This window comes from Oryza brachyantha, chromosome 10 (assembly GCF_000231095.2).
Source record: "Oryza brachyantha chromosome 10, ObraRS2, whole genome shotgun sequence".
Taxonomy (NCBI): domain Eukaryota; kingdom Viridiplantae; phylum Streptophyta; class Magnoliopsida; order Poales; family Poaceae; genus Oryza; species Oryza brachyantha.
Window position 1 is genome coordinate 10,010,221 of NC_023172.2, and position 14,633 is coordinate 10,024,853.

Consider the following 14,633-nt stretch of genomic DNA (forward strand, 5'->3'; position numbering starts at 1 on the left):
TCTTAAAAACAATACTCAGTTCATCGTTACAGCGAGCCAACCAATCGTGAGAGAATCAACATGTTCATTTCTTGGCGGTTATTCATCCTTCCAAACATCGTTTCATTGTTATTCTGTTTCTATTTATGCTTATAACCCAAAATTTAAATTTTCAATCTTAATTGAGAATTGATTTTGAGAGTTTTTTCACCGAAGTTTATTTTCCAGCCTTGGTTTTTAGATCACTACGAATCCATATATAAAATTTTTATTCATAAATTATTTTTTACTCACAAATATGTCATTTGACTTTTTTTTTAAAAAACCAAACAATCACCCCTGTTTTTCAAGGAGATGAACCATCCCTCTGTTCTACAAGAATTCAGAAGAGCTCCACTAATTCAGTAATCGCCTTGTGTTATATACTCCTACAAACTTTTGGTTTGTTCAATCGTGCATGCTACGAGAGATACTGCTTCTACAGTACTTCGTCAACAGGCTGCTTTTGCAATCATTCAACGGCTTAACTGCAGCTGGAATCCATCGGTGCCACAATCAAATTTGTGTGCCTGCAACTCTGATGAAAGTCTGAATACATGTGCACACAGTCAATGGCCCCAACAACCAAACTCCCAAGACAAATGATCATGCATTTCTCTCCATGCAACCCTCTCTAATTAATTCCACATTGTTAATCAATTCAATCAAGATTCGCATGAACACTGATCCCAATTTGCTGCTACTTTTTTGCTGTATTTTTGTTGTTCAAACCAATAAACTGCAGGTTTCCAAGGTAGTATATATACAGTATACGTACACCTACCAGTGCACGTTCGGTAGTTTCGACATGATTTGTTTGTGTATAGAAGTAGAATGCATGTGGAGAGGTTTGATTATTTTTGACAGATCACTACACTGATCGGTGATCTGGATCGGGAATCAGATAGTTATATATATATTTACCATGGATTGCTGCTTGTGAGCTGTGGACAGTTCGTACTATCGAAGCTATGGGATGCCGAAAGGAATCAGTAGAAAGCTTCGCCCATAAAAAACTCAACGTCAACGTTCCAAGGAACGTAGATCTAGGTTGCGTTTCTTTTTCTGATAAAAATTATCCGATTTTCTTATAGTTATTTAATAGTATAAATGATAAAAGTAACTGATATAAAATTTAAAATCTATTATATAAGGGTGAGCGATAAACTTATATATATAATTTTTAAAAAACATATCTTTTAGTAGTTCGGGAAGCACATGTTTAAAAACTAAGAAAAAATTTGGCTAGAAGAACACAGCTGTACCTGATTAGTTAAATAACTATGTTTAGTAGGACCCGCTTTTGAAAGACTATCCATGGTTGAGACTTAGGATGAACAAAAAGAACGAGTGCTTTTATGACAGGTTTGAGATTCTAGGTTCGTACTTGTAGCTGGTCACGGTTGAAATAAATTATTCACCAAATTATTATTACAGATTATCGACTTGATTATAAACATAAAATTCAATATTTTTTAGAAATAAGCATGGCAAATAGCTTCAAGCAAATTATCAAACCAATGCAAGTATGCAACAGAAGTTTTTTTTTAAAAAAATAGCACTATGTTTAAAGGAGTTGAACAAATAATCCGCTGCAACAATCTAGTGAAGTAACTGAAAATTAGATGGGCATAAAAATAACCAAAATGGTTAACCAGCTAGCGCTTAGGATGTCTCAACTGCAAGCACATTCTTACGAATTATAACTTACGAATTCATAAATGATTATAAATCTACCTGAGGTTTGAGTCGTTTGACGTTTTGGAAAAAACATATTCTGGCAAAGAATGACTGACAACATTTTAGGGGTTGTTTATGCTATGCATTATTACATACGAAAAGACTAAAATCATCATCTTTTCACTCATGTTTATGTTTATAAACCAAAATTTGATTTTTTTTTACTTTATTTTGGAGTTATTTTTGAGTTTTTTTCATCGAAGTTTATTTTTCAGCCTTGAATTTTAGATCCTTAAGGACACATATAAAACTTTTATTAACAAATTATTTTTCGTGTTTCGTTCTTTTTTTCACTAGAAACCCAAAAGAGAGATGGGCCCGTTTATTTTTATCTAGCGTCTAAACCATTCTGTCAGTCCAATTTATCCGTAAACTATTGTCCTTCCTATTTATCCTTACTCCACTAACCCTAAATCATAACATTTTACACTCCCAAACTCTTGAGACAAAAAAAAAATATGCCCTTGAGTTGGATATATAATGATTTCGATTTGTTGTGGTTTATACGGAAAATAATACTCCCCCATCCCTAGATATTTGACACCGTTGACTTTTTTATACATGTTTGACTCTTCGTTTTATTCAAAAAATTTACATAATTATTAATTATTTTTATATCATTATATTTATTGTTAAATATACTTTTATGCACATATGTAGCTTTACATATTTGACAAAAAAATTAAATAAGACGAATAGTCAAACATGTATAAAAAAAATCATTGGCGTCAAACATTTAGGGATAGAGGTAGTATGAACTATACACCTTCAGCCTTATATACTTCCTGGTTTCTTTGCTCCCCTTCACTCTTTAACACCACCATCTTTCCTCTTGCCTTAGCACCGATAACCTTGTGTACCCTCTACAATCTGCTAGCGTGTTGCTCCCGGTGCGGTGGTGTTAAGAGTCTATTTCTGTTCTTGATCACCGCTAGTGCCTATGAAGATGGTTTTGGAGACAACGTCACTATTTTAGGATGAACATTGGTAACGTCTATGGATGGCAACAGGGCACGGCGGGCATGAGTACTACCTACCCATACCCGAATCCGTTAGAGAAATTTATGTCTGCGGGTAAACCAGTTACTTCGTGATGGGCAAAAAAATGCCAAACCCGGCCACTATCCTTGGGCATCGTATACCCACAAGTATACCCGTTTACTAGCCAACAATAAACACATAGAGGAGATGATGGGGACTAGGGCTAACCGAAGAGGAGAAAGGTCGGGCACGGTCGGCGTCGGGGACGAGGACAAGGGCGTTGGCGTCGGGGGTGGCGGATGGGGGTCGGTATCAGTGACGGCGTCGGGCGGCGACAGCTAGGGACACTGTGGTCGGGCACGGGGATAGGGACACCGATGTTGAGCTGCTATGGATAGTGGCCACTGGCGAAGCTGCATGTACAAAGGGGGATTCCCAAGAACCCCTATTCAGAAAAAAATTTAACTAAAGTTTATGAATTTTCACCATATATTAATTCCTCTAATCTAAATTTAGATACCCATGGCACCCCTCTATTTCGCTCTAGCTTTGCCTTTGATAGTGGCACTGGTGTTGGAGGGCGGTGGACAGGGAAGGGCGCAGAAGAGGGTGGTGGATGGAGGTTGCGTAGCGTCAGGTGGGGTTGGATGGTGGCTACGCCGGCTCCGAGGGTGGGGGAGGGGCGCGGCAGCATGCCGCCATTGGGTGGGGGAGAGGATGGAGGCAGCGACAATGGGTGTGGAGGTAAGATTGATCTGGGTGGATGGAGAAAACCCAAAATATGTATTTTATATGTTGTTAGTTGGTCGTACCTATTAGTCTATTAATGGGTATACGAGTGATGCAGGTATGGGTAGTGTCTACCCATGCCCGTGCCCGTTATCTATTGGGGAGTGGTTTTGACCCAATAGATAACTTGTAGGTATTAAATAGAAAACAAATCTATCTATGTATACCACACATCTTATTAAAAACGAATCGCGAAACTTCCTATCTCTAGGGGAATACCTAGGGATGGTGACATTATAAATGTTACAAGCTTCTTGGAGACATCGTGTTGGAGGTATTTTCTGTCGTTTTTCCCATAGATTAGATTCAGTGGTAATATCAGTGACAAAATCTTGATACACGACTAATCTATAGCTCAACTATTCTCGACTACTATCTTCTGTTTTAGTTCAACACTAGTTGATAGTGGTAAAGAGACCAGAATTCGATCAACTTAGAATCGACCGTTGATTTTGGAGTTCTATTCCACTAGTTGAGAAATATAATGACTATCCACAACTTATAAGCCATCGGGAGAGATAAATATGCCTTTAAGATGGTATATTTTCAGTTGAGAAATTAGAAATATAATGACTATCACAACTTATAAACCACCAGGTGAGATAAATATGCCTTTAAGATGGTATCTTTTTATGTAGTTTTTTGTCTTTAATAAACCTATTTATTTATGTGGTTTTCTTGTTTTTACTTAAGCCATTTAATTTTTATTTCGTGGCCATTTGTTTTGTAGCCTCTGTAATAGTTGAATGCAGATTTTACAAATCAAAGATTGATCAAATGAATAAACTTTATTATCTAAAAGCGAAACGATGCTTATATTATAAAACTGAGAGAGTAACATAGATTATTTACTCTGAGAGAGAGTGAGAGAGAGAAAGGTAGGCCTATTTAACTTTAGCCTAGCCTGAAAAAATCCGACCCCGACCTCATGCACCGGGATAGACCGAGCCTAAATGTTAAAGTCCCAAAACTAGAAAAAAGTCTGACCCAATCCGAGAAAGCACGGATCTGGGCTGGGCCTAGGCTCTAATTTTCTTAAGATTGTCAGGCCCGGGCTTGGTCTTTTTTCAGGCCCGGTCCAAAGCCCGACCCGGGTTTTGAACAGGACTAAGGGAGGGTGCCTACGGGGCATTGGGTCGGCTGGATCCTCCTCCAATCAGCGCGAGCACTCACCTCATCTACCCACTGCCGCCGTTGGACCGCCGCCGACGTGAGCCCCACCTCGTGCCACGTTTTCTCCTCCAGTACGTCTCCACCACTCCGGGAAAAGTCAACCACCATAGTTAGGCCAAGTTTGTAAATTTTTTTTACAAAACCATCACATCAAAACTTTAAACACACATTTGAAATTTTAAACGTAGTCTAATTATAAAATAAATTTCAGATTCCGCCTGAAAACCGCGAGACGAATATTTTGAGTCTAATTAATCTATCATTAGCATATGTTGGTTACTGTAGCACTTATGGCTAATCACGTCCTAATTAGGCGCAAAAGATTCGTCTCACTATTTCCTGCATAACTGTGTAATTAGTTTTAATGTTTATATATATTTAATGCTTTATTTAGATGTCCAAAAATTCGATGTGATGTTTTTGGAAAAAGTTTTTAGGAACTAAACACCGCCGTTTGGGAAAAGATTTTGGAACTTAAACCTTTAGTTTTGGGGAAAAGTTGCTCATCAAACGTGTCTATTTTCCTCTGTTTCCTTTTGTTTTTTTAGACTCACGGATTGTTGGTTACTACCTCAGTTTCATAATTGTTTGGTTGATTTTTATGTTATAAACATTTGACCATTCATTTTATTTAAAATTTTAATATAAATATAAAAAATGATAAGTCACGCTTAAAATTCCTTTGTTAATAAAGTAAGTCACGAGCAAAATAAATGATATTTTTATAATTTTTTAAATAAGACAAATGGTTAAACATTGCATGAAAAAAATATCTTTCGTTATAAAACGAGTGTACTGTTGCACTTTACTTCCACTGAATTGGATCGATGGTTTGGTAGCGTGACGGATGATTTTCCCTTTTTTTTATTGTTTTTTGCTCGATGAACGAATATTGAACGGATAACATATTTCCACGACTCATTGGAGGAGCCTAGCTGGCTACTCCTTTCTGTCCCATAAAAAACAATAAACAATTAAGGACAAGAATGAAAGATCAAATTGCTATCTATTAATGAAAATGTTAATTGGAGGGAAGTAGGTCAAGGGCATTGAGGAGATAAAATTTCTCCATTTTTTAACCAGTGTAGATAGAAACATAGGAATTCGTTTAGTGTACGGGAAAGTTCAAACTCCACTTGTTGATTTATTTTAGTATTTTTCATTTGAAATTTATGAAAGTAAGATATTTTTTTATATTTTTTATCAATTATATATGTATCTATTTTATTGATATGTCATTGGAACGTGCACCCGATGCTATGCAAAAGTGTTTTGAGCCTTGTGGGCAATACGAGTATACCTGGAGTGATTTTCTATTATTCAGGACTCATGTTAGCGATTTTTAAAGAGCTTCGTATGTCGCTTTTAAATTCACTTATCAATAATATTCCCGTCAAAATAAATTAGACAATAATTATTCTCTCCACGTAGAGTTATACCCCAGATAGAATAACTACGTAGTAAAACATAACTCCAATATTACTACATATAACATGTCCAAAATTCCGTACCTTATAAAAATCTATGTCAACCGGCCACTTCGTAAACATAACATGCGACTAATATCAAAATTAGATATGAAACAAATATAATCTAAAAATGTAAGTCTATGAAACTGAAACGCCTAAACGAAGATGGGAGCACTTAAATCCCTTCCAAAAAATCACACGCAGCCCATGAAAAAAGATGGTAGTAGTAAAAGCAGTGCCAGCCTTTTGCCTTTTTAAGCAACGAGGGTAGCTCAAAATCCTCAGATTTTGGGGGGGCCAAGTCCCAAAGGAAACCCTCAAACACCGAGTATAAATAAACACCGCCACAAGCACAAGAAGATCCCATCATCTTCTTCTTCTTCATCAGCATCCTCCCCTCCATCCCTCCTCCACCTTCCTCCCTCTGTCTCTCGCGGCGCCCGCCCTCCAAGGTATCCTCTCCTTCTCCTTCTTGCTTGGATTGGAGTATAGTTTTAGGAGGTCTGGGTGATGTTCTTTAGATTGTTCTATTTTAGGAGGATTGGGTTATGTTGTTTGCCCCTCTGTTTGCTGCCGCTGCTGCTGCTGTTGTTTGGGGAACCGGAAATCCAATCCAAAAATCGCGCCTTTTTTACTTTTGGTTCATCCGGTGCGAGTGGAGGTTCGTTTCCGGGGAAATTTTCTCTGGGAGGGTTCGAGCTCAAGTGCTGAGACGCATGCATGCATGCCTGCTTGGTTCTGGTGTTGTCTGAAACTCTGAATATAGGAAAGATATGGCCTTTTTCTTCTTTTTTTTTTCTGCTTTTTGGCCTTTGTGTGATGTTAGTTGGGAACTTGGGATGGTGCTTTCGGATGAGCCTTGAATGCTTGCTGTTGTGGCCTAACTCGCCAATATCTAGTTGGTTGTTCCACTGTGTTTCTTGTTTTTTTTTTCATCAGAGATGGTTTGGGCAAGATTATTGCTCTGAACTTGAACGTGCTGTTATAGTTCTTTCGCTCTGTTTTGGGGGGTTTATCAAATAGTCAAATAGTTCAATCAGAACGGGTACTCTGATGTAGGGAAAGATTAGAAATGGGGTTAAAATTTCTCCCATGAATGTGCTTTGGGTTTTATTACATAGAGAAGAGTGTCTTACTGTTCAGTTAGCAGCATCCTGCTGTCTTATTTTTCAGTAGTGAGGCTTCATGATCTTTTCTATGTACTTACTGTTTGAATGAACTGGATCTGCAACATTAAGTTAATTATGAAGTTTAGAAGTTAGAACTGAGTGCATGTGACCATTATTGCTCGCTGACGTGCTGGATAGTAGTTCTTTTTTTGTTCATCATTAGGTTCAAAGATTCCTTTCCCCCAAGTAGTTGTTGGTTATTCTTTTGTTCTCTCTTGCCATCAATTATATGTGACATGTGAGAAGAATCAGTGATCCACCCTTTGATAAATTTGATGGATCTGCAAAATCAATATTGCGGCTTGTCATGCACCCTTCCAAAAAAAAAATGCACCCTTTCTCTTTCAATTGATGTATCTTTGTCAGTACATTTTTTTTATCATGTGGTCCAGGAAATTTTATTGTGGTGTTAAATTCAGCTATCAATTTTTTTTGGCAAACTCAGTATATTTTGTGCAATCTATCCACCTTTAGATGTAGCCATTGTTGATTGAAATGCCTTCTATAACAGAATGGGGAGCTCGGAGAAGAACGGAACTGCTTATGGCGAGTACACCTATGCGGAGCTTGAGAGGGAGCAGTACTGGCCATCTGAGAAGTTGAGAATATCGATAACCGGAGCTGGTGGCTTCATTGGATCCCACATTGCTCGCCGCTTGAAGAGCGAGGGGCATTACATCATCGCCTCCGATTGGAAGAAGAACGAGCACATGACTGAGGACATGTTCTGCCATGAGTTCCACCTTGTTGACCTTAGGGTCATGGACAACTGCCTGAAGGTCACCAGCGGTGTCGACCATGTGTTCAATCTTGCTGCTGATATGGGTGGTATGGGTTTCATTCAGTCCAACCACTCTGTGATCATGTACAACAACACCATGATCAGTTTCAACATGCTTGAGGCAGCACGCATCAATGGTGTGAAGAGGTCCGTTATTTTTTTACCATACTTCTTACTGTTATATCTCAGCTTTGCTTGCGCATGTTTTATCAATATCAATTCATCTGTTGCAACTAATGGTCCTACAGGTTCTTCTATGCCTCAAGTGCATGTATTTACCCTGAATTCAAGCAGCTTGAAACTAATGTGAGCTTGAAGGAATCTGATGCCTGGCCTGCTGAGGTTTGTAGCTCTCTTTAGACTTATTTGTTTGTAAAACAACAAATTGATTCACTGTTGTTTTTACTACCATCCAGCCTCAAGATGCCTATGGCTTGGAGAAGCTTGCAACTGAGGAGCTGTGCAAGCACTACACCAAGGACTTTGGCATTGAGTGCCGCGTCGGTCGTTTCCACAACATATATGGCCCTTTTGGAACATGGAAAGGTAGAAACTTAACCAACTGTCGAGGTTATTGTTCTATATTTGTACCAAGGCAATCCTTAACTCAATTTGCAACGCATAGGTGGCCGTGAGAAGGCACCAGCTGCATTCTGCAGGAAGACTCAGACTTCTGTCGACAGGTTTGAGATGTGGGGTGATGGTCTCCAGACCCGATCCTTCACATTCATAGATGAGTGTGTTGAGGGTGTTCTGAGGTATGCAGCTACTTATGACATTTTCAAGATAGAACATTAAATCACTTCCTGATTACAAACGAGGAATTGGTCTAATATGTTACAAAATCTCTCAAGGCTGACGAAGTCGGACTTCCGTGAACCGGTGAACATTGGAAGCGATGAAATGGTGAGCATGAACGAGATGGCTGAAATTGTTCTCAGCTTTGAGGACAAGAAGCTGCCCATCCACCACATCCCTGGCCCTGAGGGTGTCCGTGGTCGTAACTCCGACAACACCCTCATCAAGGAGAAGCTTGGCTGGGCACCCACAATGAAGCTCAAGGTATCTCACTGTCTTGCTAAATCTTCTCACATACATCAATCGCGCAATGCACATATGTTCATATTGGGATTAATGAAGCACCACTACTCTTTATCTTCACATTGAGACAGTACACCCTCAGTTCTTCATATTAGACAAAAGACTAGCAACTTGTCCCAGCTTTGTCATGCTTTAACTTTCATAGCGACAATTGTCAATGCGTAATATCGACAAATGATGACGCGCAGGACGGCCTGAGGATCACCTACTTCTGGATCAAGGAGCAAATTGAGAAGGAGAAGACCCAGGGCGTCGACATCGCGGGTTACGGCTCATCCAAGGTTGTGTCCACCCAGGCCCCAGTTCAGCTGGGCTCCCTCCGTGCTGCCGATGGCAAGGAGTAAGCAGAGCTTCTACACAAAAGGAGAGTGAGTGACAGAGAGCTTCACTTCGCTTCAGAATTCTCAGATAGCTCACAGAATTCTTGGGGAATCTTGGAACCAATAACTTATATGTAGTACATGGGATATCTTTCAAAAGTGTTACTCGAGGTTTTTCTTCTTTTCATTTTTTTCCCCTTGTGCCGCGCCGTCTTGCTGGAAATTCTTCATACGAATTACATTTGATGAGATGAACAATGATGATACAATGGGAATGCTGCGCATTTCTCTTATGAATAGATGCTGTGTTTCTTTCTTCATACTCTCTTATGAAATGCTGCTCTGCATCATCCAAGATATCAGAGATTCGGAGGGTGTGCTGTGCTTGTCCTACATACACACATCAAGATAGTGCAGGGTGGGGTGGCTGACAGTGCGGGGACCACCCGGTGGGCCCCACCGTCGGTGCGTGCAACGGATATTCTCCTCCTCCCCGCGGTGCGTGCCGCGTGCGGCCGGCGTGTCTTCGTCTCGTCCAAAGAAAAGACGAGCGGCTGCTCCGGCCATCGAGCGTCGCTGTTGTGCGGCCTCCGGCTCCGGTGAACGCCGGCCACCGGTTGTGGATATACACGGCATGGGGGTTACGCACTTACACGTCATAAAGATCGCGTTCTGAGAGCTCGAGAAAAACGATTGGTAGGGATGGTGACGTGGATAGGACTGGCGCGTGTAAAAATCCAGCTGGAACGGTCTCACGGGGTGTTGGTTTCCCATCAATTTTTTAAGTTCCTGTCACATACACTAATTAGAGGTATTAAATATAGACCATTAATAAAACTCACCTCATACACTGGACTATTTCGTAAGATGAATCTATTCAACCTAATTAGTCCATGATTAGCGAATGTGATGCTAAGACATTTGCTAATCGTGGATTAATTAGGCTTAAAAAATTTGTCTAATAAAATAGCCTTTATTTATGTGATTAGTTTTGTTATCGGTCTATATTTAATACTCTTAATTAACGTCCAAACATCCGATGTGATAAGGGACTAAAAAAAAGTCTATAAATCCAAACAGCCACTCAGAACAAGTATAATAGTAGACTGTAAACCGGCTAAATACTGAGATGAACGAGATATGGGAGGAGAGAGTAGAAGCGGGTTATAAGTTTACATGTAGCTTGGGTATAAGAACTAAGGTGTTTATTTTCATAAGTTCTAGGGCTAAAACATAAGTCTTATATTCTGTTTATTTGGAGGGTCTAAAAGGGACTAAAACCTCGTTAAATGACTTATTCAATAGCACACAACCATACACATAGCTATAGGCTTAAAGTGGTAGAGTAGGTGTACTATAGGGCTTTAGTCCCTTTTAACACCCCCAGAAACTTGTGGACCTAGGTACATAGTTTTAGCCTCTATTAGTCCCTCCTGTTTGGTATTTTAGGAGCTAAAAGGGACTAAAGCGGAGGGACTTATGGATTAGCTCCTCTAAACAAACAGCCCCTAAGGACATGTTCAACAGTAGAGCCCATTGTGGGCTCTATCTCAAGCCACGTCAGTAACAAGAGTCTATTTTAAAATAATACGTACAAAGGTAGAATCAGGTATGGTCTCTTCATTAATGCAATAAAGTATTTTTATTAAGCTAGTTTTCTTTTTATACATTCCCATGCAAAAAAGTTTTCTGTAATAAATACTAAGAGTCGACTCTAAGCCGTTGCCATGCATGAGAACAGCTTTTCTCTCTCATTCCCTCTCTTTCCTCCACGTCACCAAATTTGCTTATGTGACGATTGAGATAGTCAATTAATAGGCATATTTGTACGTGCCCTAAGAAACTCTATGAGAGAGACAAGTGAGTCATGTATTAATAATAAAGAGTTGACTAATATATATATATATATATATATATATATATATATATATATATATATATATATATATGGGTTAAGGGAATGCTATAAATAGTCTTACAGTTGGATTGCTGGTTATATTATTAGCCTTGCTCTCAAGGAACTGATGATGGCTGTTGTCACCGTGAAATTTATTGTGCACGTAAAACTTAGTAGCATCCTCGTAGTTTTACTTCTTTTTATACTTATAAATTTAAATTTTAAATTTAAAGATGATTTTAAAGTGTTTTCATGATAGTTTATTTTTCTGTCTTTACTTTTAGATTGGCAAGAACATATATGTAAAAATTATATTGGTAAATTGTTTATTGTTTGCAAATAGGATGATCCCCAATATGGTAACCTTGCACTTTGCTTATATTGTTTTATTTTTTAAATAAAATAACCACAAAACGATGACTCCCTATATGGAATGAAGCATTGAAAAGCAATGGCGGATAATTGCATTATTCTGGGTACTGATCTATAATTCTTCTGTAATTTAAATTTGAATGATGATAAAGAATTTGATAATAACACTGTATTTTTTATACTATTTAAAATAAAGGCAATGGTGTCACCCCCATCTACTTTATATGTTTATATGCTATTACCGACTACTCTTCATATGCTTTAATATTACAAATAATCAAGCATGTTCATTCAGTTTTATTTAATCTATAAATAGAAGCGTATCATGCAAAGACATATATAGGAACAAACAATGCTAGCGAGGTATTAATCCATATTTTCTTTGTCCAACTCAAAAAGGACATGTATTTATCTAGTAGTAACAAATTAGGTTCTTCTTTAGTCGATCGAGCACCATGGTAATGGTCCACTAATAAATGAAGGGAAATGCTAGTTTTCAGGTGACTGAAATCATAATGATCCCATATCTCCATCACCTACTCCATGACTAAGGCTTCTCAATGCTCAGTTTCACTACACAGTTTTTAAAACAGCTAACTCGATAAAACGATAAATAAAACAGTTATACTCATAGTATAACGTTTTATTGTACCATTTTCAAAGCTAAATAAAACATTTAATTACTGCTGAAAATTTAATTGCATGCAGAGAGTGTTTAATTGTATGAAACGCCTCAAACCCCTCAGTGCAAGTTTTATAACTTAGTAACGATGCCCAAAGGTTTTATGGCCATGAAACTAATTCCCCCACTCTCCTCGTAGTTCTAGCCAAGAAATACACTCTCTGCTTCTCATAATTGTCACCATGCACTATTCATATTTAAGCTTTGAACATGACCATTCTTCTTTTAAGAGAAAAACTCTAAATACTTGAATAGAAATAGATGTCATATTATCAATGTGTGCTACATCCTTAAACATAACTAAGTGTGAAGCTTTCATCCATAGCAATCTAATTATTTAAAAATTATTAGTGATCACAATTGCACTTATATTACTGATCAATTGGGACAATTGCAAGGAACGGGGCAAATATTTAAAAGAAGCTAAAATGAAAAGACCACATGAATGGGTGATTGGCCTGATGGGTAAGATCCGTAGGGCAATGTGATTAGGGCCCATGACGAGGGAGCACTGCAGTACGTTGCCCGTTAAGGGCCCAACATAAAAGGGAGGAAAAAAGAAAAGGAAAAGGAAAAATGTGCATTTTGACTTCCTCAGTTATATACTCACTCCGTCCTTTGGCGTCATTGACTTTTTTATACACGTTTGACTACTCGTCTTATTCAAAAAAATTTACATAATTATTAACTATTTTAATATTATTTTATTTATTGCTAAATATACTTTTATGCATATATATAGTTTTACATATTTTAAAAAAATTGAATAAAATAAACGGTCAAACATACGTAAAAAACTCAACGGCGTTAAATATTTAGAGACGGAGATAATATATAAGAGTTTGATTGGTATCCCTCGACCACAAAACCGGAAATCGGAATTAGGGTGTTCCGCAACAACTAATAAGGGTGCAAATTGACCCATTGAACGGTTTTAATGGTAGTTCTCTCATACATGATGTCTACGTGGCAATTTGACATACATGGCATTTGAATCTCAAAAAAAAAAAAATGGAGCCGTCACATGAAAAATAAAATAGTGGGCCCTAGAAAACACACATGAAAATGCTATATTTTTAGTGTGACTAATATGTGGGTCCCATAAATTTTGATTTATTTTTTTGACTTAAGTAAATAAAAGATTATGGGCCCCATATAACAGGCACATGAAAAATAAAATACAATGCCCCCCAATAAAAAATACATGAAAAAATAATATTCTTTATATTTTTTTCATTTAATGAAATGTATGCCTCAGAAATTTTTATTTCTTTTTAAACACAAACTACATATTTTAATTATGATTAAGGGATGCAAACCAAACTTGACACATAGTTGAGATAGTCAAAATACATTTTTTTCCAAACAAAAATAAATCGTGTGACATATCAAACGGCCCAGAACTTTTCCAAAACAATCACATATGGGCTGGCCTCACTTGACTCTCACAAAAACCTGGGCACAGAAAAAGGCCCATAGTATATTTTGGTCTCATGTGCTGCCACAACAGCGTTTGAAATCAGTCTCCGATTCCAAATTTGGATTTCAAGCCCTTTCATCTGAGGTTCACTCTAATTAGACACGTAGTCTCTCCATTTTACAATCTCTCTATTTAGACTTTATAGCTTTGTCTAGGATCAACTAATCCATGTATATGGTTCGTATATGTATCTAGATTTATTAGCATCCATATGAATTTGGGTAAGACTAAAATGTCTTACCTAGTAAAACGGGTGGAGTGTTATTTTCCATCAAACAGTTAAATAAATGCTAATTAATTCTGGTACTAATGAAAGTTTCCCCAATCCATTATCATCCAGGACAGAACTTGTAGACTGCTCTGTAGTGCTGCAGATTTTCATCTGTGAGGAATCCATCCTTCCATTACTGAACAGAAGGAGCCATGAACTGAATTGTCAGTTCCCAACATCGAATGACAAGTGTTCTTTTTTTTCGACATATCCTTTTCCCCTTATACTTTTCCTTCATTATTTTTGCAGTCGTAATCGGATCGCATTGATAAATCGTCAAGCGCGAAAAAAGGCGGCAACAGCAACAACAACTGAAGTCCTATACCCCTAAAAATGTATGGTAGTCTGACTAGTCTCAAGAAATTGAGCATGGCAAAAGGAGAGAAAAAA

At 38.0% G+C, this 14,633-nt stretch overlaps 1 protein-coding gene across 1 annotated transcript; it reads left to right on the forward strand.

Annotated features, from left to right (window-relative positions):
- The first annotated feature begins 6,469 nt into the window (after positions 1-6,469).
- LOC102718679 (GDP-mannose 3,5-epimerase 1) lies at positions 6,470-9,859 on the forward strand. The gene is made up of 7 exons (XM_006661715.3): positions 6,470-6,622; positions 7,851-8,267; positions 8,369-8,462; positions 8,537-8,666; positions 8,746-8,878; positions 8,975-9,182; positions 9,410-9,859. Exons 2-7 carry the CDS (start codon positions 7,852-7,854, stop codon positions 9,563-9,565), a joined length of 1,137 nt encoding a protein of 378 aa, XP_006661778.1. The 5' UTR covers positions 6,470-6,622; position 7,851; the 3' UTR covers positions 9,566-9,859.
- The last annotated feature ends 4,774 nt before the right edge of the window (positions 9,860-14,633 follow it).